The sequence below is a fragment of the Pararge aegeria genome, chromosome 13 (assembly GCF_905163445.1).
Source record: "Pararge aegeria chromosome 13, ilParAegt1.1, whole genome shotgun sequence".
Classification (NCBI taxonomy): Eukaryota; Metazoa; Arthropoda; class Insecta; order Lepidoptera; family Nymphalidae; genus Pararge; species Pararge aegeria.
The window spans coordinates 15,553,562-15,578,588 of NC_053192.1; the positions used below are offsets into that span (position 1 = coordinate 15,553,562).

At 36.1% G+C, this 25,027-nt stretch overlaps 1 protein-coding gene across 2 annotated transcripts; it reads left to right on the top strand.

Annotated features, from left to right (window-relative positions):
- The first annotated feature begins 504 nt into the window (after positions 1-504).
- On the top strand, positions 505-20,329 carry LOC120628907 (calpain-7-like). 2 transcript variants are annotated; one of them, XM_039897573.1, is made up of 12 exons: positions 505-799; positions 1,632-1,768; positions 4,163-4,289; positions 4,833-5,161; positions 6,947-7,123; positions 8,102-8,248; positions 10,178-10,405; positions 12,063-12,307; positions 12,650-12,849; positions 15,558-15,763; positions 17,517-17,749; positions 19,283-20,329. In XM_039897573.1, exons 1-12 carry the CDS (start codon positions 583-585, stop codon positions 19,422-19,424), a joined length of 2,388 nt encoding a protein of 795 aa, XP_039753507.1. In that variant the 5' UTR covers positions 505-582; the 3' UTR covers positions 19,425-20,329. The 2 variants fall into 2 exon arrangements, with proteins under 2 accessions (XP_039753507.1, XP_039753508.1); XM_039897574.1 differs by having other exon boundaries at positions 556-699.
- Positions 20,330-25,027: the final 4,698 nt, after the last annotated feature.

The following is a 25,027-nucleotide window of genomic DNA, read 5'->3' on the forward strand; positions in this document are numbered from 1 at the left end:
ATAATACACTCTGTATCATAATACGAGCCGCAAATCACATTTCATTGATTTACAGTTATAATAGATGTCTAGATAAAAGATGAGAGGTCAGCTACCCAATCAATACCTTTTTTAACGTGAGAAGAAAGAAGAAAAAAATAAGAGAAGCTCTTGTCATATAAATAATGTATTTCTCTGAGGGACACGATAATAATCCTTATTGTTAGGTGTAAACACGTGCCGATTTGGCACACCTAAAAGCCAAAAAAGAAGAAGAAGAAGGTATAAAGACAGACAAGTTTGTTATGTCATTTTCTCTACACACGTAGGACAAGGCGTAAGATAAAATATTTGAAAAGATTTTTATCTTATTACGCCAAAGAAATATAACTTCGAACGCGTGTACATAAGCAGACATATTTTTTTGTTTATTAGGTAATTGGTTTAAATTTATTATTTGCTTGAATCCTAAAAATAGCTGTCATTATTTATTTACTAGTCTGTGGCTGAAGGCTGTCAATTTAATTGGGGTGCGAGTGCGAGTTTTTTGTTTATTTATTTCCAATGTACAAAATTATAAAGCAATAGAGATTTTTTTGTAAAATGAGTGATTTTGAGAAGGCTACAGAGGCGGCGTCCCTAGCAGTCTCTTTCGACCAGGTTGGAGATGTAGACAAAGCGGTAGAATGTTACAGAACTTCAGCATACCACCTCGGCAAGGTTTGCGATAATTTGCTTCAGACCCCACAAAGGCAAGCAGCGCTTCGGGAAAAGATTGAGGAATATCAGAACAGGGCCAACACTTTGCAGGAACAAAAAGGTACTTTGCTGCTCCTGTGATTAATAAGCAGTTTAGAAGGACGTGTTATGATGACTCATTTAGTTTTAACGTAACATTTGTTTAAAACATGTAAGAATGGTAAAAAATGGGAAAACATGTATTATGGTAACACTTCATAAATGCCTGTGGTAGGTCTACATGAATATACATTTTAGAATTTAGAATTGTGAATAAATGCTTAAACTATTTGTAGTATCTTAAAAACCAGACATGAACTTGAAGTTTTGTCTCTGCAGATTACTTCCAATAGATGATGTAGTGATACATTTTTATTTATTTGTTTTATTTGTACCCCACAAAAGGCACAACAAGAGGAAAACTAAAAAGTGGGATATAAAAGGCGGCCTTATCGCTTAGTAGCGATCTTTTCGAGGCAACCTTAGGATAAGAAAACCAAGAGCAACCGATTGGTGGGGTGTATTATTATTACACACACTTATGAATAATTACACAATAATTCAATCAATTTTCTATTTTGCTTGAATATGTTACATACACATGTTTACATAGGTGTGCAAAAATTTATTGTTAATCATTACATAAATTTTCCACATTACATTTAAATAAATTAAAGGTACAAACACAAAAAAAATATAAAAGGAAATAAAAATAACAGATTAAATAAAAAATAATATGATATTCTCAATTCTCATCTTTATTGCTCAAGATAGTGGGCTTGTGTGTGGGCAGTCTTATGCAACAGCACACTCAAAGTCATTACTGAATGCACTCCAAGAAATAAAAATTTCTCCCTTAGGTAAGAAGGAATTTTGTAGTGTAATCGAATAGTTTTAATTTTCATTTCACCCAGCCCAGCGCGAGCGAAGCAATGATGAGGCAGAGTACTGCTACAAATTGATAAGTCAAGCCCTAGCAGCTGATGAGGCAAATTATGAAAAATTAGCATTCCAGATTTACACACATGCCGTTGAAGAGGCTGTTATTTCCGTAAGTATGCTTGTAACTTATTAAAATAAAGCCTGTTATTTAGTAGTAGGTAGTAGAGCTTTTCGTAGCAGAGGTTGGAAGAAGTAATATGTTGTTTGTATAAACCTGTTATTGGACATTACTGAATATACTGGTTCATTACATTTTGACGGCCGATTGGCGCAGTTTGCAGCGACCCTGATTTCTGAGCCCAAGGCTGTGGGTCCGATTTCCACTACTGGAAAATGTTTGTGCGATGAATGTTTTTCAGTGTCTGGGTGTTTATATGTATTTTCTAAGTATTAATGTTTATAATTCATAAAAATATTCATCAGCCATCTTATTACCCATAACACAAGCTACGCTTACTTTGGGGCTAGATGGAGATGTGTGTATTGTTGTAGTATATTTATATTTATTTGTATATTACCATATTTGGAGACCATTATTATCTTGTAGGGGAAGTACTGACAAAATGAGAGGGTGTTTCGTTTTTTAATTATATTTATTTATTTAATGGTATTATTATGGTAATACAATCATGCTTGTTTGCTGAGCCAAGCAACGTTGCTATATTCTGGTCTGGAGAGTGGTTGCTTATGTATTTACATAAGCAACCACTCCATACCAGGCTCATGTGGCTTAACACATATCTAATATAGTCTCATCCTTATTATATATCACAAATATGATGCAATCACCCTTGTGTGCAACAATCCTGTGATAACACAGGATGTACAGGATTAAGACATAAGATTGTTTTGATAATTAAATCAAAACAATCTTATGATTGTTTTGATTTTGATTTTGTTTTTTTTGTTAACCTGGGTTTCTAATTGTATGTGCAATAAAGACTTTTTCTTCTACTTCTTCTTCTTCTTACTTGTTTAAGGATTGACCACTCTACCATAGCTCTTAATATCTCAAAAACTTTGCGAAGCGATTTGCATCTTGTTTTCTTATACACATGGCTGGGGTTTGGAACACTTTTCCCAGTTCTGTATTTCCTAATTCTTACAAGTACAACTTAGGTATTTTTATTTTAATTTATTTATTAGGTTTACTCACAAACACTTACACTAATACAACAGTTTTTTTTTAAATTTTACCTATTCCATTTAAGTTAAATGTTTTCTTAAAAGTAAGCACAGCGAAAATATATAATAAGTTGCTAAGGTATAAGGTAATTGGCATCCTCTAAGAAAGCTAGCCTCATCTTAGACCACAACTTCACTTTCCATCAGGTAAGATTGCGGTCAAGTGCTATTTTGTTAGACGGCCGACTTTCGCAGTGAGCAGCGACCTTGCTTTCTTAGTCCAAGGCCGTGGGTTTGATTCCCACAACTGGAAAATGTTTGTGTGATGAACATGAATGCTTTTCAGTTTCTTGGTTATTTCTAAATTACATATGTATGTTATTCATCAACATATTATAACACAAGCTACGCTTACCTTGGGGCTAGATGGCGATGTGTGTATTGTCGTAGTATATTTATAATCATTTCCGCCTAGGCCGCCTTTGCGCATATATTTTGTATTATTGTTTGTTTTGTTAACCTAGCTTTCTTTTTGTATATGCAATAAAGACTTCTTCCTTTTTTCTGTTCTCTTCTATGGATATAACAGATAGTGAAAGATTTCTTCTTATCTTCTTCTTCTTCTTCTTCTTAGAAATCTTAAAAATAATTATTAATATTCAGTTGTTGATTATTAATAATCAAACAAATCATTCCACTTTATAATATTAATATAGAAGTAAAGAAGGATCCTCAATTAAATTTTCGCTTAGTTATATGCACAAGGCTTGTGACCAGGGTATGCATAAAATTGAAATATTCCCCTTCAATACGAGTTATATAAGATATATAAAAGAGAAAGTGCGTGGGTATGATCCGTATAGGCTCCGAAACGGCTGGACCGATTTCAATGAAACTTTCAGGGAATCTCCGGATTGACCTGGCGAGTAATCCTGTAAAGTTTGGTGACGATCGGAGCACTCCTATTTTTGAACTGTCAAACTGTCAAATACAGCTTTTATTAAAAATTTAATGATGTAAGTTTATTGTTTAAATAAAATAAAGCAAAATCAAGCCCGACGAAGCGGGCTGGGTACGCTAGTATAAGATAATTTGGGAATGCAGTGCCTTTGTGCATATATGAAGTGCACGCTACTGATGACGCCATTGACCCTGGCTAATAATAAAGCTGAGGCTTCCTGTTTGTTTGTTTGAACACGCTAATACATTGCGACAATAAGTGGAATTAAAAAAATCTTATTTGCATTTGATAACTCAATTCTCGAGGAAAGTTATAGGCTATCACAAATCAGGCAACCCAAATGTAACTTTACATCACAGAAATTTCATGCAAAGAACTGGTACTCATACAAATATTTCAGATTTTTTTAAATTTTAGAAAAGCATCGAACCGGGTGTCAAATCGAAATTAAATAGTGTAGCATTAAAAGCTTTGGAGAGAGCTGAGGAGTTAAAGGACAAATTAAAATTGGCCCCATTGTCTGTTAGTGACTCCAAATTACCTGGTAAGGACACTCGGTCTTTGAGGCTGAAGTTTGATTCATTAAAACGACCTTTCGTGCGGCGTAATGCCTTTTTTAACTTTTTACGTTTACTAACGGACCCGCGCGACTTCGTCCGCGAATGAGTCGACTTAAAAAAATAGTCGTATGTCCAATATAAATGATTCCGAGCTTCCAATATAAATTAATCTTAGCTAGAATCGATTTTTCGGGAGAAAAATTTATACTAAATTTCATGAAAATCGTTGGAGCCGATTCCGAGATTCCAATTATATATATATCTATATATTTATCGATAAACAGACATTTTCTTAAAATGAATCCTAGCTAGATCGATTTATCGCCCCCGAAACCTCCTGTGTACTAAATTTCATGAAAATCGTTGCAGCCGATTCCGAGATTCCAATTATATATATACAAGAATTGCTCGTTTAAAGATAAAAGATATGAATTTCTCTTTTTTATAGCAAATTAAATAATGTTCATTGTATAATACGGAGTTCCGCAGAGTAGCGCCTGCGTCTATCCAATATGTTATTTCCACAGCCATAGTATTGCCACTACCAATCGAACGAGACATAAGAAGCGAGAGTGACCCTCTGACGGTGACTGGCAAACAAGATTACTCGGAAGAGGAGAAAGAAGTGTTGCGTTTGACGTCAAATATAAACAACAACTGTTTCCTGCCGTTCATGGATATAGATTTGAAAGAGAATTTCCACTACCCTCTGCCGTTTGAGGATAGGGCGAGTGAACTGAAGCTGTCATCCAAGCAGCAGAGGGAGTTCGATCGATGGGTTCGCCCGCACGAGGTCTGCATTAACCCTAAACTAATTGTTGGAGATTATGTCGACTGCTTCAGTATTAAACAGACTGTAAGTAATAATTCTTCTGATATTTTTTCTTTGAATTTATTTTATATTATTACTAGCTGTTGCACGCGACTTCGTCTGCGTATGATTTTGTTTTTGATGTGGCATTCAATTTGGGTGTAGTTCTAAAAAAATTAAAGTATTCAGTATCGCTACGCTAACGCCTTAAATGAGGGGTTCGCTGCTGTCCGCTGAGGAGTTCTGTCCTCTATCTCCAACCACATTCATCAGATCTACACAAAGTTAGGGCAAAATTAAACACATATTATAACCTCTATAGTACAGAAATAATTATTTAAATCGGTTATAATTTGTCGGAGTTATGGTGTAAAATCGTCAAACACTTTCATACCCTCTCCCAAAGGAACCGAGCTGAATGTAGCGATAAAAAGTATCCTATATTACTTCTAACACTTCCAAAAATATGTGGACAAAGTTTCAGGAGGATCGGTTAAGTAGTTTTTGCGTGAAAGTGTAACAAACAAACTTACATTGACATTTATAAAATTAGTAGGGATCATTTTTTTTTAAATATTATTTGAGCCATAAAACAATTAAATATTATAACAATAGCTCTTAAAATCTAAACAAAAAAGTGGGTTAATATGTAATCAACATAATATTGTAAGAAGCAGTAGGGCGATACGATGTAGATACAAGTAACACTTACTTGTATCTATGGTAATCTTACAGGTAATCTTAACTTAAAGTACCTAAAGAGCAACTACTGAGTTTCTTCCTTGATCTTCTCGGTAGAATCTGCTTTCCGAACCGGTGGCTCTATCACTACAAACAGACATACTTTACGTTTCAAAAGTGCTTACAAAGTAGGCCTACTTGAAATAAATGAATTTTAAAGTACATACCTTATCAAAAATTAAAATTAGCTTTCATAGCAAGTTAATGCAAAAATATCTAGTGCTAATAAAAAAGACAAAAAAAACAAAGGAATAGCAAAACTAATTAATAAATATAAAAGAAAACACACATTTAATTTAGGAGACTAAATTACTAATCAGAGAAAATAATAGTAAAAAGTTAATTTTAATTTTTTTTTTAATTTTTAATAGTGTCTTTTGTTTTTATTTTACAATTCTCTCTGTTGAAAATTTAAAAAAAAAATGAAAGAAAGTAGTATTGATTAAGTACTCGACAATGATACGAATATTTCAATAAGCTTGAATTGAGCTTTGTTAATAGTTTTTTATTAAGCTACCTTCAGACAGAATGAAGATGTCAACGTTGGAGAAATTGTTATTGAAAGTGTCAAAGAGTACGCATGGGTGAGCGTTTTCCAGCATTGTTTCTGCAAAAACAAACAACAAATAACTTATAAGCACGCAATATACATATTATTTTTTTTGTAATTCCCGACGCAAAAATGACGCGGTGCTACCAGTTTGACATGTCTGTGGCATCAAATTTATGATGAGTCATTGCTGAGACAAGAATCAAGAAATCATAAATTGCACCCTACAGATTCACGGGGGCTCCAACAATGATAAGGGGTTAAGGCTACGGACTTACCTACTACTACCCAGTGCGGTTTGGTAGACTCCACACGCCTTTGGGATCATTATGGAGAAATTTCAGGCATGCAGGTTTTCTCGAGATGTTTTCCTTCACAGTTGAAGCAAGTGACATTTCAATTAATTACGCACATAACTTAGAAAAGTTAGAGTTGCTTGCTGGGATTCGAACTCGGCCCCCCGAAAGTGAAGTCGAGCTCCTACCCACTGGGCTATCACCGCTACCAGTGAATAAGCAAGAAAATGAAATTATTTTCAGATAGTCTCGGACTGCTCTTTTGTTGCCTCTCTAGCGGTTAGCGCGCAATTCGAGAGGCGTTTCAACCAGAAGATCATAACCTCATCCATTTACCCGGTGGACAGAAACAAGAAGCCCGTATACAACCCCTCCGGCAAGTACATGGTGAAGTTATACCTTAATGGCGTTAGGAGGAAGGTGCGTATTTGTTAAACAGTGTATTATTAAAGATTTTAAACTAAGATTTTCTTGGTTAATCAACATTCCTTAAATATAGTTCAACGGGTACATACCAAGATAATATTTTGGGATTTGTAGATATTGCGACCCTTACGTTTCTCATAAAATTTTACCCACCTACCCGCTATTATAATATTATCTTAAAACTGCATACATATTGTTTACCTATGTCACAATATGGAATAAAACGTATGGATTGTATAGTAAGTACTTGGGCACTTAACATAATTATAATAGCATAATTAAATAAATTAACAAAATATCTTATTTTGCAAATCTTATCAAATTAGTGTAAGTGTGTAGTCATCCGTCATCGATATATCTGCAAAGTTTAAACGTATTCAGACCGCTTGTAGAGGGTCAAAATAATAATAATAATAATAATACATTTTATTTTATTAACAATTATATTCATATCTGAATTATTACGCTGAGATCTCCTGTTAAGCATATAATATACTTGTACCAGGAGGTCTCGATCTTCTCTAACAAAATGTGTACATAAAGCTAATTTTTTTAATTTAATTGTATATTATTCAGATGCAAACTTGTGGAGTGTGTGTGTTAACTGTGTGTGGGTGTGTGTGGGAGGTGTGGGAGTGTGCGGGTGTGTGTGTGTGTGTGTGATGGTATTTGAGTGTGTGCTCATGTATTAATTTATATATAATACTTTTAAATCGAATTAAATTGACTCATGTAAAAATACTTTTAAATCAATTTGAATGGGTTCTCTAGCAGAGATTGCGTTTCTTCGTAGGTTTTTTTTGTTTTTAACCATTGAGACATCCTATTTTTGATTTCATAATTTTTACTACCGTAAATATTTAGAAAATCAAGTCCAAAAACGTCGACTATAAATATACTGGTGAATCTAATAAAAACTACTATGAATAACTAAAAAACAATACTACTGTAAAACTATAATTTTATTTTCAGATAATAATCGACGACCGGCTCCCCTACAGTAAAAGTGGGAAGTTGTTATGTTCATATTCCAGTAACAAGGATGAGTTCTGGGTCTCTCTCCTTGAGAAGGCGTACATGAAAGTTATGGGAGGTTACGATTTCCCCGGATCCAACAGTGTATGTGGAATCTTAAGATTATTTATCACTGATCTTTTTTTTTTTTATTCATTACAAGCTAGCTTGACTGCAATCATACCTGAGCACACAGAGTTATGAACATACAGACAGCCCAACTACTCCACTTTAGTAGTGTTTCTCGAACAGGCTCATTCCATTTAGCAGTTGCCATTTATTTTACCTCATGTAACTTTACAGCAAGTGATATTTTAATGTATTTAAACGATCATAACCTAGCAAAGTTAGAGGTGCTGGGATTCGAACTCGGCCCCCCGAAAGTGAACTCGAAGTCCTCGCCACTGGGCTATCATTGATTCCAGAGTTATGTGCGTTTTTAGCAATTAAAATATCATTTGCTTCAACGGTGAAGGAAAACATCGTGAGGGAACCTGCATGCCTGAGAGTTCTTCATAATGTTCTCGAAAGTGTGTGGAGTCCACCAATCCGCTCTGGGCCAGCGTGGTGGACCACCGCCTTAACCCCTGTAGTGGGCCAGTAATGGGTTGATATGATAATATAAACCTAAATTCCAATTTTGGAGTCTTATTTCAAAAACAGGAGTTTCATACAATCTTCTAACCCGGATCGCGGATTATGAAACTCCCTACAAAAGATCTATGTCCAGCAGTGGACGTCAATCGGTCGAATTGATGATATTGACGATGATGATTATTTTTTATTTTAATTTATTTTTCTTTAATTTAAAACCAACACAACAGCTGTAAATACTAAATGGTTAGCAAATTGGTTGACTTAAAACTAATAACAGGTTTCCACACATGAGTCGTATATAAACAAGGTTTCCACTGATAAGTTTTATATAAAACTTTGACAAGGTTGCTTGGAAGCATCCGGCTCCGCTTCCATCTCTCAAAAGATAGAAAAATGAATGTTAAAATGTAAATTGTTGATGTTGGAAAAGAGCAACTGCTGAGTTTTTTGCCCGCTTCTTCTCGGTAGAGTCTGCCTTCCGAACCGGTGGTAGAGTGACTAAACACAGACAGACTTGACGTTTCAAAAGTGCTTATATTAGGCCTACTTGAAATAAATGATTTTTATTTTAATTTTGAAGGGTACCTGGTAGAACCCTATAGCTATAACTAACTTATAAAGCCACACTTAGATTACCTAATTCAAAACCTTAAAGTTTTACAAACGGCACAAAATAAATTGATAAAAGTAAAACTTTTTAACATCAACAGAAAAAATATATAAGGAAACAAAGTTAATGAATTTATCAAATACCTATAAATATTATACTTGTATTTTAATCCGCAAATTATTAACAAAAGAATTAAACTCAAACATAACCTATACAGTGAAAAATAAATATCCACAACTACAACAATTGAGAAGTGCCAACAATATAATCCTACGCCAACCGAGAACTAATTATGGGAAACGATAAACTACCTAAAAATCTTAAAGAGTGCAAAAATATACACACCTTCATAAAATTACTTTTTAGTTTAAGAATAAAACTTAAATTTGACATTTTAAATATAAAACTTATTTTCTATCTAAGAAACAAAGAAATTAATTACCTAACTAAATAACCAAGTAGCAGTTTCAGTTGTCACATCTAGTTGTGGATGAATTCATGTTACCTATGCAGTGACATAGCTGCGGCTCGCGTCAGCAGTTGACCGTCGATATGATATTGATGCGATGCGCGATGGTGCTTCAAAACTACCCACTTACAATTTACAATTTATTAATTGTGCGCTCGAAGATACAATTTTATACAATTACATTCTTTTTGTAAATTAGCCTGTAAGTTCCATTTAAGTGGAAATTCCTTTATGGAACAATGAATATCTTAAACCCAGCAAATATGCAGCATACTATAACTAATAATTAATTTTACCTAGCATGCAATACTTTATGATGTACGTTGATGATTTTATTTATGCACCCTTTATTTTATAGAATATAGATCTACACGCGCTGACCGGTTGGATACCCGAGAGGTGTTCCATCCGGGAAGGCGAAGCGGACTTCAACGCGGACGCACTGTTCGAGACTATTCTCATCAAGCTGGCGCGCGGGTTGTTACTGGCAACGGTGGCCACGGGACCTCTGGAGGACGCAGAAGCGGAGCGCACGGGACTCGTGGCCTCGCACGCGTATGCTGTTCTAGACGTGCGGTTTTTTAATGTGAGTGTAGTAGATACGCATAGGATTACGAAGCATTTCTCCCTACTACTTTTTTTATCCCCGTGCTTGCGTACGTGAGTGCGTGCGTGCGTGCGTGCTTGCGTGCTTGCGTGCATGTGTCTGTCTGTGGAATTGTTTCGTTTTTTTTTGGTGGAACATCGGCCCAAGATTTTCGATGACCTGCCTGGCGCAACGGTGAGCGCTGTAAATTTAAGTAGGCGAGACCTGTGTTCGATTCCCAGGGGCAATATGGGAATTTAAAATTTCTGCATTTCCTCTGGGAGGCTTTGGCCGTGGCTAGTTACCGCTAGTGTTCCGGTGCAATGCCGCGTGGAAACCGATTAGGGTATATGATTACCGATTCGGGTATATGAGTACCGATTAGGGTACATATAAGAGGGGGATCCTCAAAGATTTCCGACCTTAGGGAAGATTCGGTTATCTGGGATTTTTACCCAATAAAACCCCCCTGTGGCCATCCTCGGCACATCTTTGGGAGACTCCGGGCAACATACAAATAACGAATAATAATAAACGGGTGGAGGTTATCGCGCGAGTTTCAAAGGGCGACCGCCTCGGTTTCATGTCGAGACACGCCTATATTCAAGAAACAAAGTAGCTTTTTTATAACTTAGTATGTAGGTTTGGTACCTACATACTAAGTTATACGCTCACGTTCTTTGTTCTTCACTTGTCGCCCAAGATACCATATGATTTTTTGTGTGATGAGTTTATAGGTTTATTGTAATAAATAGATAGCTTGCATTCGTGTTCTATGTTTTGTCCGAAAACCAGAGCTGCTATATTTCTCCTAATTTTATTACGTATGTTGAAATTTTCCTCTACGTTAACCTTACCTTAAAATTTTAAAGCGAAATATGCAATTGCGAATGCGATTAATTTCTCACATACGGAATACAAAGTAACCCATTTAGTGTTTTTTTTCAAATCTCCACAAGTTAGCTCTTGAGTGCACTTGACCTTTTCGTTAATTCTGATGCATTCTACGGTTCTCCTAAGAACGCAACGGTGCCACATCGCACGTAGAGCTGGTTCCGGGAGGTGTGAAGTCTACCTATCCGCACTTCGCCAGCGTGGTGTACTAAGGCCTGAAGCGTTCTCATTCTGAGAGCTGACCCGTGACATAAAAAAAAAAACTGTTTATTATAAATAAAAAATAACATTGTTGTTTAAATCTCAATAACATTACGCTAATCATCATTATGGAAGATTATTGCGCTCGAGAGGGTTGCACAAATATATATTAGTTATTATATATTAATTAATGTATAATGTAAGGACAAGAAAAAAACAAGAAATATTTCTATAGTGATAATTAATTGAATTTGTAGGAATGGTCTGGATGAACTTCCGCCTTGTAGTTTTTGCATGTACCCTGAATGTAATAACGTTTCAATTTGTTTTGGATTTGCTTCAGGTTTTTATTTTCAATTTCTTCTAGAAAAGGTCTACTAGGGAATTTTTCTAAAACACTAGGCAGGAGGTACTCCCACACCCTCTTTCCATAAACATTATTAAATGTGGGTGCTCTAAACATAGGTAGGTAGGTTAAATGACGTAAGTTCATAGGTCTAGCATTCTAATTTGCAAACCTGTAGTTGGCCGGTGACGGGTTGATGATGGATAACCTTTGTAGGGTGCGAAACTGCTGAAACTCAAGAACCCCTGGTCGCACGTGCGCTGGCGCGGCAACTACAGCGAGTTGGACACCGTGCACTGGACGCCGGAGTTGCGTGAGAAGCTAAGCTACGACCCCGACACGGCGGCGCAGCACGACAACGGTGTGTTCTGGATCGACTACGCGAGCATACTGAAGTTCTTCGACGTGTTCTACCTGAACTGGAACCCCGATCAGTTCCACGGCACGTACTGCATACACCAGTGCGTATATATTTCTCTTAAATTTTATTTTTTGGCCCCGTTCCTTTTTGAAACGATGAAAAATTAATTCAATGAAACGTTCAATTTTAAATATATATAGATTTCAATACTGTATCTGTATTATATAAGTATTTATGTATATTATTCATAAAAAATATTCAACTGTCATCTTAGTACCCATAACACAAGCTACTTTGCTATTTTGGAGCTACTTTGGAGCTAGATAGCGGTGCGTGTATTGTCGTAGTATATTTACTTATTAATTGATTACGTAAAAGAAATCGCGCGGATTTTTTTCGCAGTGTGTGCAAACTCTTTAACTGATCACGGTGGTTTGTGTAGGAAATGGGACGCCGGAAATGGTCCGGTGAAAGACGCTTACAACATCGGTGAAAACCCCCAGTTCACATTGCACCTGCGTGACCAGGGCGAAGTGTGGCTGCTCCTCACACGACACATCACAGACCTCGATGACTTCCGAGACAACAAAGAGTATATCACGCTGCGGGTGTATAAAGGCGGGAATAGAATATACTATCCATGTACGTATCGCTTTATACTAGTTTCTATAGTTATGGAAAAAGAGTTTACCAACGTTCAAATCAAAAATATCTATAGCATACACTTGGATGTAATATCAATTTTATAAATTTTTATATATATATTTATGTCGGCATCAGTTGTATAAGAAGCGTAGCGGCTGTCATCTAGTTGCAGTTTCAATCTACTTTTTCAAAGGTTTTTAGGTACACGTTTGAAACAAGAGATGACACATTGCTTTTTTCATAATTTTATTAGTGTTTTACCTGCACTTAGAGGAATTATCAATTTTATAAATTTAAAATGCATATAAAAATTTTCGGAACCGACAGGATTTGAACCTGCGACTCTGGCAATCGCGGCTTGAGCGCTTTATCCAATTAAGCTACGGCTCTCCTACCGTCGATGCCGAAATTAGTATATGCCTTTCACATCAGTCTTATAGCGACTGTAGCGTCATCTAGTAGGAAACGTTGCAGTTTCGATCTACTTTTTCAAAGGTTTTTAGGTACACGTTTGAAACAAGAGATGACACATTGCTTTTTTCATAATTTTATTAGTGTTTTACCTGCACTTAGAGTAATTATCAATTTTATAAATATAAAATGCATATAAAAATTTTCGGAACCGACAGGATTTGAACCTGCGACTCTGGCAATCGCGGCTTGAGCGCTTTATCCAATTAAGCTACGGCTCTCCTACCGTCGATGCCGAAATTAGTATATGCCTTTCACATCAGTCTTATAGCGACTGTAGCGTCATCTAGTAGGAAACGTTGCAGTTTCGATCTACTTTTTCAAAGGTTTTTAGGTACACGTTTGAAACAAGAGATGACACATTGCTTTTTTCATAATTTTATTAGTGTTTTACCTGCACTTAGAGGAATTATCAATTTTATAAATTTAAAATGCATATAAAAATTTTCGGAACCGACAGGATTTGAACCTGCGACTCTGGCAATCGCGGCTTGAACGCTTTATCCAATTAAGCTACGGCTCTCCTACCGTCGATGCCGAAATTAGTATATGCCTTTCACATCAGTCTTATAGCGACTGTAGCGTCATCTAGTAGGAAACGTTGCAGTTTCGATCTACTTTTTCAAAGGTTTTTAGGTACACGTTTGAAACAAGAGATGACACATTGCTTTTTTCATAATTTTATTAGTGTTTTACCTGCACTTAGAGGAATTATCAATTTTATAAATTTAAAATGCATATAAAAATTTTCGGAACCGACAGGATTTGAACCTGCGACTCTGGCAATCGCGGCTTGAGCGCTTTATCCAATTAAGCTACGGCTCTCCTACCGTCGATGCCGAAATTAGTATATGCCTTTCACATCAGTCTTATAGCGACTGTAGCGTCATCTAGTAGGAAACGTTGCAGTTTCGATCTACTTTTTCAAAGGTCCATATTGCAATGAGACACGTTTGAAACAAGAGATGACACATTGCTTCTTTCATAATTTTATTAGTGTTTTACCTGCACTTAGAGGAATTATCAATTTTATAAATTTAAAATGCATATAAAAATTTTCGGAACCGACAGGATTTGAACCTGCGACTCTGGCAATCGCGGCTTGAGCGCTTTATCCAATTAAGCTACGGCTCTCCTACCGTCGATGCCGAAATTAGTATATGCCTTTCACATCAGTCTTATAGCGACTGTAGCGTCATCTAGTAGCAAACGTTGCAGTTTCGATCTACTTTTTCAAAGGTCCATATTGCAATGAGACACGTTTGAAACAAGAGATGACACATTGCTTCTTTCATAATTTTATTAGTGTTTTACCTGCACTTAGAGGAATTATCAATTTTATAAATTTAAAATGCATATAAAAATTTTCGGAACCGACAGGATTTGAACCTGCGACTCTGGCAATCGCGGCTTGAGCGCTTTATCCAATTAAGCTACGGCTCTCCTACCGTCGATGCCGAAATTAGTATATGCCTTTCACATCAGTCTTATAGCGACTGTAGCGTCATCTAGTAGCAAACGTTGCAGTTTCGATCTACTTTTTCAAAGGTCCATATTGCAATGAGACACGTTTGAAACAAGAGATGACACATTGCTTCTTTCATAATTTTATTAGTGTTTTACCTGCACTTAGAGGAATTATCAATTTTATAAATTTAAAATGCATATAAAAATTTTCGGAACCGACAGGATTTGAACCTGCGACTCTGGCAATCGCGGCTTGAGCGCTTTATCCAATTAAGCTACGGCTCTCCTACCGTCGATGCCGAAATTAGTATATGCCTTTCACATCAGTCTTATAGCGACTGTAGCGTCATCTAGTAGGAAACGTTGCAGTTTCGATCTACTTCTTCAAAGGTCCATATTGCAATGAGACACGTTTGAAACAAGAGATGACACATTGCTTCTTTCATAATTTTATTAGTGTTTTACCTACACTTAGAGGAATTATCAATTTTATAAATTTAAAATCAATATAAAAATTTTCGCAACCGACAGGATTTGAACCTGCGACTCTCTGGCAATCGCGGCTTGAGCGTTTTATATGCTCGATGTTCAAAAATAAAAAAAAGAAATTAAAATTTTTTGTCTACACCCTCCCTCGTTATTCTCGCTCGCCCGAGGCTGGCTGGTAGCAAAGTACGCCTTATGTGAACCGTTTTTTTGGTTGTGCATTGAAATGAATGAATAAAATAAATAAATACACACTTATGTATGAATATTTTGCCATCCAGATGACCCGCCCCCCTTCATAGACGGCGTACGTATAAACAGCCCGCACTACATGTGCAAACTGGCAGTGGGTCCGAACAGCTACCGAAAATATACGCTTGTCGTCTCGCAATACGAGAAAAGCCGAACGATCTTCTACACGCTCCGAGCGTACTCTACCTGCTCATTCACGATGGAGAAAATCGAACCGTATCCGTACTCCAAAACGGTAAGTTATTGGAGATTTAAATAACAAAAGGGGGAGTTATAAATTGCTTATGTACATTTTTTTTTTTTTTTTGTATTTGAACCGTATCCGTAATCTAAAACGGTAAGTTATTGGAGATTTAAATAACAAAAGGGGGAGTTATAATGTACTTATGTATATTTTTTTGTATTTATCTAATAGATCATTCTAACATATTCAACTGGCGGACTTAAAGATAAATATAATAAATAAAATTCTGTGTTATAGTGTTGTCTGAACAAACAAACAAACTCCTCCGAAACGGGTTGACCGGTTCTAGTGAAATTTTTTTGCACATTCAGTAGGTCTGATTATGTATCGTAATCTGTTTTTTCAGCCCCTAATTGACAAGGGTGACTGGAGGTTTATTACTTGAGACTTGACCTACGCCTCAGGTTGATCAAATTTCATGTGGTAAAATACAGATACTAATAATATATTGAGTTACATTTTGACGGCCGATTGGCACAGTGGGTAGCGACAATGCTCTCTGAGTCCAAGGCCGTGGGTTCGATTCCCACAAATGGACAATATTTGGTCATGAACATGAAGTTTTTACAGTGTTTATCTATATGTTATAAGTATTTATGTATATTATTCATAAAAATATTCATCAATTATCTTAGTACCCATAACACAAGCTACGCTTACTTTGGGACTAGATAGCGATGTGTGTATTGTCGTAGTATATTTATTTATTTATATATATTTTGTCGTTAGCGACGACCTCCAAATACTTATACAATACGGCACAGCTAGTTTATTATACAAATTAGATCATTGAATTATTTATTTTATAAATATAACCTAAAATAAACTATGTAAAACTAAATAAAATCTTAAACGTCTTCGAAACCATCGCAGCGTGGCACAGTTCCTAAGATGCTGGCAGCATTGCCCCTTTGGATGGCCAAACTAATTCGTTGGCCAAGGTAACTGCCCGCTCTAGGATCACCGGTAGACTCGATAACCCTTTTCGATAATTCTTTGAAAAGAGCTCTTGCCTCCGGACCCCACGGTCCCAAAGTCTCTACTCCGCACAAAAATGAAGCTGCTATCCAGGTTTTCATATTTACGCCTCTTGGCCTGCTCGGCACTGGTATCAGCCGCACCCACCATTGACGAGGTGGTCTGGATGTTTGAAGCAGCTAGGGTATCGACACAAGTCGCATCTCACGCAAGTGACCTTCCCAGCTTACGATTTAAGGTGGAGATAATGATTTTTTTAAATAAATTTAAGTTTTTATAGAACAACACAGCCGCTTCATAAAAATATAGACACGTAAGCGGTAAGATTTTTGTGGATTTGAATTAATGGCTTTCAACTTGGAGAAAATAGTCGTTACATAGTATTCTGATACTCTTTTTTTGTATTCGAAATACTGTGATTAATTCCGTTGAATTTGGTCTGAAGAGGGATGTATGATCGACACAGGGCGGCACTTTTTAGGATGTGTTCCTTGCATGCTCAGCGACAGTGGCGTGCTCTCGGTTTCTTACCAGTGTATGCATACAGCAGTAAATTGTATAAAACGGCAAATATTCTCCTCCTATACGAGTTATTTATAAATTTTAGGGTATGTAGTGCTTTCGCGCATGTATGAAGTGCACGCCACTGCTCAGCGAAGTTTTGCTCTGTTTTCCCTTAACATCATGTGGGACATTCGATCCGTTAATTCAAATTAAAAATCCCACCTTATAAGACGAAAGTGAAAATAATTATTCTTCGATGCAGTTACATGGCGCGTGGTCGGGTAAATCCGCGGGCGGTTGCGAGAACAATCGGGAAACGTACGCCAACAACCCGAAGTTCGCGGTGAAAGTGCCCGTTTCACGCTACCCGTGCCACTTGGTGGTGCTACTAAAGGGGCCCAAGGAGTACCAGATGGGCCTGGACTGTCGGATCGAGTCTTTGGACGATCCCAATGTCACCGCACCTTTTCACAAGGCGACTTCCGGCCCTTACAGGTAAGATTTTGTGAATGGGAATATTTACAAAATCTGAACAGAACGTATAAAAAAGCATATATTATTATCATATTTATCAAACCTTTACCAGGCCACTACAGGCCATGGCCATAGTAAATATAGAAGCCGCAATGGCAAAAGCAGAATGGAAACTAGACCTGATTGTTAAAATTACCTACACTCCACTGAAGTGTTAGGGTTGTCATCGTAATTTATGTAAAGGAGATGTTTTATCACTGTGTGTATACCGTTGAGACCTTGAGGTTGAGACCTGGGCTAGGTCTTTGTACGGTATACTTGGATGTAGTCCAGAAAACACTGAACAGTTTTTAACTTTATATTTTCTTTAAAAAATGGCTTTGTGTAGTTGTACAAAACAAGTATTTCAGCTTAGAAATGCAACACTTAACAAAAATTCATCATGGCGGTAAAATATCTTACATTTCGATTTGACTTTAACAGAAATGTCAACTATTGAAAGATTGTGGTTGTAGTTTGTACAGAACTTGCTTATTTTTATATATTACTTCAAATTATTACACAGAATAAGACTCTCTTCTATAATTTAGTGCCTGATGTATCTCGTTAGAGTTAAAAAAACAGTCCAAAAACGAAAGCCAGTAAACAGATGAGCAAAACGGTCCACAATCCAGAAAACGAAAATCAAACAGCGAAAATCGATTGCAATCATTGATCGACTCAGATCAGACTCAGAATATAATAATGACATTTGACAATTGTTAATTGAAGTGACAAGGTGTCACTTGTCAGTTTACGTCAAACCATAGGACGCCAGAGACGCCATATTGAAAATCGATCATAATAATAATGACTAAAAAATATTTTGTACTTCAAAGTATTCGTTTTAACTCAATAATTTTATTTTTCCCGAAAACTGTGGACTGTGGCCTTAACCCCTTCTTAAAGTCAAAGTCAAAGTAAAAATTATCTTTATTCAAGTAGGCCCATAGGTGGCACTTTTGATGCGTACATAAGAATTACACGGTAGTGAGATGATGGCGATAACCACATTCGTAAACTTAAAACTAGAGCTACGAGGGTTCCAAACGCGTCCTGGTCTAAGAAGAAGCCCACAACAAACTTAGCGGGGTGTTTTTTTTTGTTATCACCATCTCACAATGTCATTTTAAATTATTAGAAGAGCAACCTGGTTAGAGCAATAATTCACAACCAAGCTTTTTTTCGATTACGTATATATTACGTATATATTTGTAGTTTACTTATTGGGGGAGGAGACCCATGCTCTGTAGTCAGCCGGTAATATGTGATGATGAAGATGATGATGATGAATTATATGCTAGCTGTGGTGTAATTTATAATTTCTTCAATCCTTATACTCCACACCAAACAGATCATCAGCAATGCACTCTCTACGCACGTTTCGCTCCGAAACCGGAGCTTCTTCAGGGATTATCAAGATTGAAGAAATTATAAATAACACCATACAGATTCTCCTGCTTTTTTAATTTTTATAATATACTTGTATTTATATTATGTACCGGTTAATTTCAGATCTGGTTTCGTAGTGATCGAACTGCCCAACCTCCCAGCTGGGAAGTACGTAGTGAGTCCCTCAACGTTCTATCCCGCCCAGGAAGGGCCATTTTTCCTGGAACTCAAGGCCACTTTTGTGATCAACTGCGAGGTCCGCTAAATGTGCGCTGGTAGGAGAAAGGTAGACGATTGTCTTCTTAAAAGTCATAAAAAATAGTATTTTAATCCAAGAAGATAGGTTACTAAAGAGTCCACGTATATACCTTTGGCCACTATCAACGTTTTTTCGACGTCTGCTCAGCATTGACGAGACGTTAACGTTGCGCATCCGTTGAACGCAATGACGATTTCGCGACCATGCTGCCATTTCAGGCGTACAATAGCAGACAACATTTTGGCTTTGCTACTTTAAAGAAAATTACGTATAAGAAATAATCATTGTTCATTTTGGGAAAATCCTTTATGGTCCAATCGTTTACAAGAAGTGTTATTTTGTCCTGTACTGTTATAAACTTAAATCATATTTCCTTTCTCTTTTAATATGAGTGGACGGTTTGGGCACCCAGTTAAACCTGACTCTTTTTTTTTCTTGTGGTAAAATATTATTTCACCAAAAATTTAATGTTTCAAATCATTAATTTATTAAAAAAAAATTGTAATCAATATAAAGAGTCTGAATTTAAGCACAGAGCAGGACGGAGTGATTGCACTTGTTATCAGTAAACGCAATGTTAACGTTTCGTTGACGCCACGTTAACGCGACTTTAACGTTGTGAAATAACAGCACGAACGCTTACCACTTGAGACTCGACGTCGACGTCGCGTCTGTGCGACGTTGAATAAACACTTACGGTTCAGTAACGTTGGTTGGTTAGGGGCCTGAGACAGGAGTTTTCTGAAGAGTTGTTTGTGTTCTTATTTTTGTCTTATTCAAGCTATATTTTTGTAAACTTGCACTATAATATTATAATCGGGAATAACAAGGTATAGGTTACTAAAAAACTAGATTGTTTTATGTTAATACAGTCTATTAGTTTTATTATGTAAAGACATTAATTTATCATTAAGAATTTATTATAATGCATTTTGGTATATTATTTTGTAATCTAAATGTTCTCAAATATTAAAATACTTATTATATTATTATTAAGGTATTATAAGCTTAAAAAATATATATACCTAAATGTGAGTAGGCTGTTTAACATTGTATGTCTTTCATTAAGTAATGCCAAAATACCTGAATACCTGTTTATCAATCTGTCTCAAGTAAGAAGTAATTAAAGGATCTTTATTATGTTCTTTATTTATTTTAATAATAAAAAAATATTTTAAAATTTTACGCGGTGACTTTTTAATCGTCGTACATCAGTGAGTACACAGATAATCTTATGTCTACTTTTTATTGGTAAAAATAATAAAAAAGAAAAAAAATCTGTAAGTAAATTAATAGTTTGGTTTAAACGAAGCATCCTATATTAAGAGTAAGCGGCGCGGTGCGGCGGCTGTATCAATTCTATCAATTACCGTCGATTCATTCAGTAGAAAAAAGTATTCGATTCGGTATTTAATATGATCAGTTGCTTGCAAATTTCGGAATAAAGAACGTTAGTTTTTTTTCAATCATTGGTTTAGTCGAACTTCGATTATTTTGAATATTGCTTATAGGTACTGTAGCCTGTTATGTGAGACGATATAAAAGATACTGTCTATTAAGAATTTCTTAGAAATGTTAATAAAGCGTATATTTTTGGCTTTCCTAATGATAAGTTATTATTTTTTGACCTGTAATGTGTAATGTTACCTTATAGTAAATAAGTATGAACTTACTACATCCGATGATCTCGGATTAGATTGATTATTAATATTGAATGTTCAGTAAGTAATCTGTAATGTGCTGTTTGATAAAACCATACGTGATTTTCACAATCTCTCCTTCGCTGTTTTAACGTAAATTTATCCGCTGACACTGCTCATGCTGAATACTTATAACGCATTTTTTATAGACTGAGTACGAGATATGCTAGCTCGCAATCGAAGAATCGTTAACGAGTACTAAACATTGTATCGTTAAGTTTCTTCATTAGGCAGTTTGTGCCGGTATTTTCGACCCGTTCTTCATAAAGATCAATTATTTAGAAAATGCCGTTTACAGAACCATGATAGGTGGTCGGGATTGGTTTTTTATATAAATAAATAAATATACTACGACAATGCACACTTCGTCATCTAGCCCCAAAGTAAGCGGAGCTTGTGTTATGGGTACTAAGACAGTTGTATGATATTTTATGAATATAATACACATAAATACTTATAATATACAGATAAACGCCCAGACAACCATGAAAAATGAAAAACAACCATGTTCATCACACAAATATTTTCCAGTTGTGGGAACCGAACCCACGGCCTAGGACTCAGAAAGCAGGGTCGCTGCCCACTGCGTCACTCGGCCGTCAATATGAATTTCTCCAGTAAAAAAAATAAAAATGTAGGTAGAATGCCATTGACTTTTTTGAAAACTGACATAAACGATTGAGCAACATTTAATGGGTTAAAGTTTAATTGCCTAATGCCACTCGCTTCAGAGTTGTAAATCAATTACTTCTGATTTTTGTCCTACAAACGTTCTGTCAAAAGCCCGAGCTAAAGAATTGTAGGCAAATTTAAGCTTTAACTAAATTTAAATAAGATCCACTCTAATGTTCAAGTATTTTTACACTCGAAAATGACTCATCGATTGAGAGCAAGCATATCTTGTACTTAAGCTACTGTACTCAAAATACGAAAGAAGTCATGCCTTTAGGTAGATCGCTAACGCACAAATCAGATTTCCACATGCGGATATATGTGCGATCAACTTATATTAATTTAGATACGATTTTATTTAAACAACGCACAATGTTAGATACTTTGCTTCGTTAACTAGAACTGTATCTTGAAACGTATCTTTCTCCGGTTCGCTCTTTTACTAGCTTCTGGTCTAAAGCACTGTGATAATGTATCGTTTAATTTATAAGATTGTATAGTTCAGTAGGTACTACGCTGAACTGACATTGGCTACTATGTATAATCTACTACAGATGCGCCAAATAGCGGTTGTTCGTTGATTTACTATGTGCGAATAACTTTTTAAATATCAAAAATCAAAAGAGATTAAAACACAATTTTTCGTGTGTGAAATTGCTATATTAAATCATTGACATAAGTTCTTACAAGTCATAGATACGCGAGTTGACAGAAGCGTCCAAAGAGTATACAAACTTAAGTTGCCAAAAATCAATGAGCATAATGACACTTCCCCAACAAGTTTTTAACCAGACTTTAGGTTATGGTTGAAACTGGAGCCGGCGCAGACATGCTCCCGGCCTTGGAAGGATAAGCTTCCAACGGTTATTCATAATTTTTCTCCTCAAGGGAAAGCGGACAGGCCCGCTGGATCATGCCTTCAGATGTGCGAATGGTGGCAAGACGAGCTACACCATCCCTCTCTCTCGTAATCTCTCCCTTGATTATGTCGCTTTGATTTCACGAAATAACCGAACATTATTCGGTTTACAGTCAACCGGTTAATTTCTATTGATTAAATCGGTTACGGTCCCTAGTAAACTGTTGAAGTACTAAACGAAACAACCGAAGTGATTCCAATATCAGGCTTAAACACCAAAACCAGTTTGATTTCTTTTAGGGTTTCCTAACGTCTGCCGGGCCAATAGAAAATGTAGATTAGTATACAAAACTAGTAATCCATAATATCAGAACATTTTGACATGGTAGAACATTAGTTCTACCATGTCAATACATAATAAAAACCTACATAAATTATTATGTAGGTTTTTATTATGTATTGTATTTGGCGCAAAAATTATAACTTAATATAACTTTTCTATGTGTTTTCCTTTTGCGTTTTTTTGGTTGCCTGGAAGAAATCGCTATGTAGCGATGAGGCCACCAAATTGTACTCTTTTGCTCTATGTGTATATCTCTGTAACTACTTTTTTATTTGGTGTAAAATAAAAGTGTATTCATTCATTCATTCATAGACAGTAAGTAGTCAATGTCCGGTCAGCCTTTACGTATTTATGTGTATTTTTGTGGAACTTTAGAAAGCATTAATAAATTAATGTAATAAACTAGTCGTTTTATTTCAGTGTTTTTTAGGGATTTCCAAACTCCACACTTTTCAGCCGCCAGTGTTTAGATGAAGTTGGTATCTACGTGTTTTAAATAACATCATGCTTATCAATCAATAATTGGGCCACTGCAGGTCACGGGTCTTTTTATTTATTCTACTACAAGTTAGGCCATGACTGGTAGCGGGCTAACCTGTTAGGGAGTATGGTAGTCATACCACAAATCGGTTTCTACACGACATCGCACCGGAACACTAAATCTCTTAGCGGCACGTCTTTGTTGGTGGTAACTAGCCACGGCCAAAGACTTCCCCCAGACCAGACCAGAGAAAATTCAGAAATTATAAATTCCTACATTGACCCATTATCGGCCCACTACAGACTACGGGTCTCCTCCCACAATGAGAAGGGGTTAAGGCGTCCACCACGCTGACCTAGTTTTCACGGTTTTTGGACACAATTCACTGCATATTGGCTGAATGTGGATTATATATGTTCTTAGTTCTGTGATCAGAACCGCCACCATACAGATTCTCCTGCTTTTTGCGGAGTATGGCAAATTAAGCTTAATTTTCATAATATGCCTTTAAATTAACTCGTTGGATTATCAATTTCACTAAGAGACCTGGGTCCGATTCCCAGTTAGAGGAAATTTGTAGGTACCGAGTTCTTAAGACTAAAACAAAAAAAAAGCTGGTTAATATACACATGAGCTTTGTACAACTATACATTACATTGCAACTTAGAAGTAGGTATTTCGATTTGATACATTTTTAATTCAGCTATTTCAGACGGCCGGGCATAAACAAACAATATTTAGGGCGTTTATCTGTATAATTTGTTTGACCCCAAACATAAATACGAATACTGTTAAACATAGAAAATGAAATAATAACTACTAATACATGATATGTGATTGAATTTATCCAATTTGCCGTGCAAATTTTGGGGCCATTGCTAATACAAACTCGACTGAGTGAAATTGAATTTGTTTAGGGTATTACATCTTGTGTACGAATTTGAAACTAGTTTTACTTCTATAAAAATACTAGTTTTACTTCTAGATTTACCCGCTTTACCCACGTGCTGTGGCTTTGCTATTTGAAGAACTCCCTGACAATTTGGAATTTATTAGTTTCTAAGCATGCACCAAGCTGGCAGATAGCTATTGTTGGAGAACGTAGGGATAGGACTTTGAATAATACTCGATTTCACTTATTACCTTTGACATATAATCGAGCACAGTTTCCCCCTACAATTACTTGATACAGAATGAATACTTGAGATGGTAATGCTTCTACTTTTATACGGCTCAGGTACCGTTCACAATGTTGACAACAAAACGAACCAGTAATAATATTTTACGATATTAGTTTCCGGTATGTTATTCTACAAAATATATAGTTATATTGTATAGTGCTGTATAAATTGATTACAATTTATACAGCACTATACAATATAACTATATTACATATACAAATTTTACTTCTAGATTTACCCGCTTTACCCACGTGCTGTGGCTTTGCTATTTGAAGAACTCCCTGACAATTTGGAATTTATTAGTTTCTAAATTTTCTCTGGTCTGCTCTGGTGGGAGGCTGGTTACCAAATACGCGCCGCTACACTTATAATA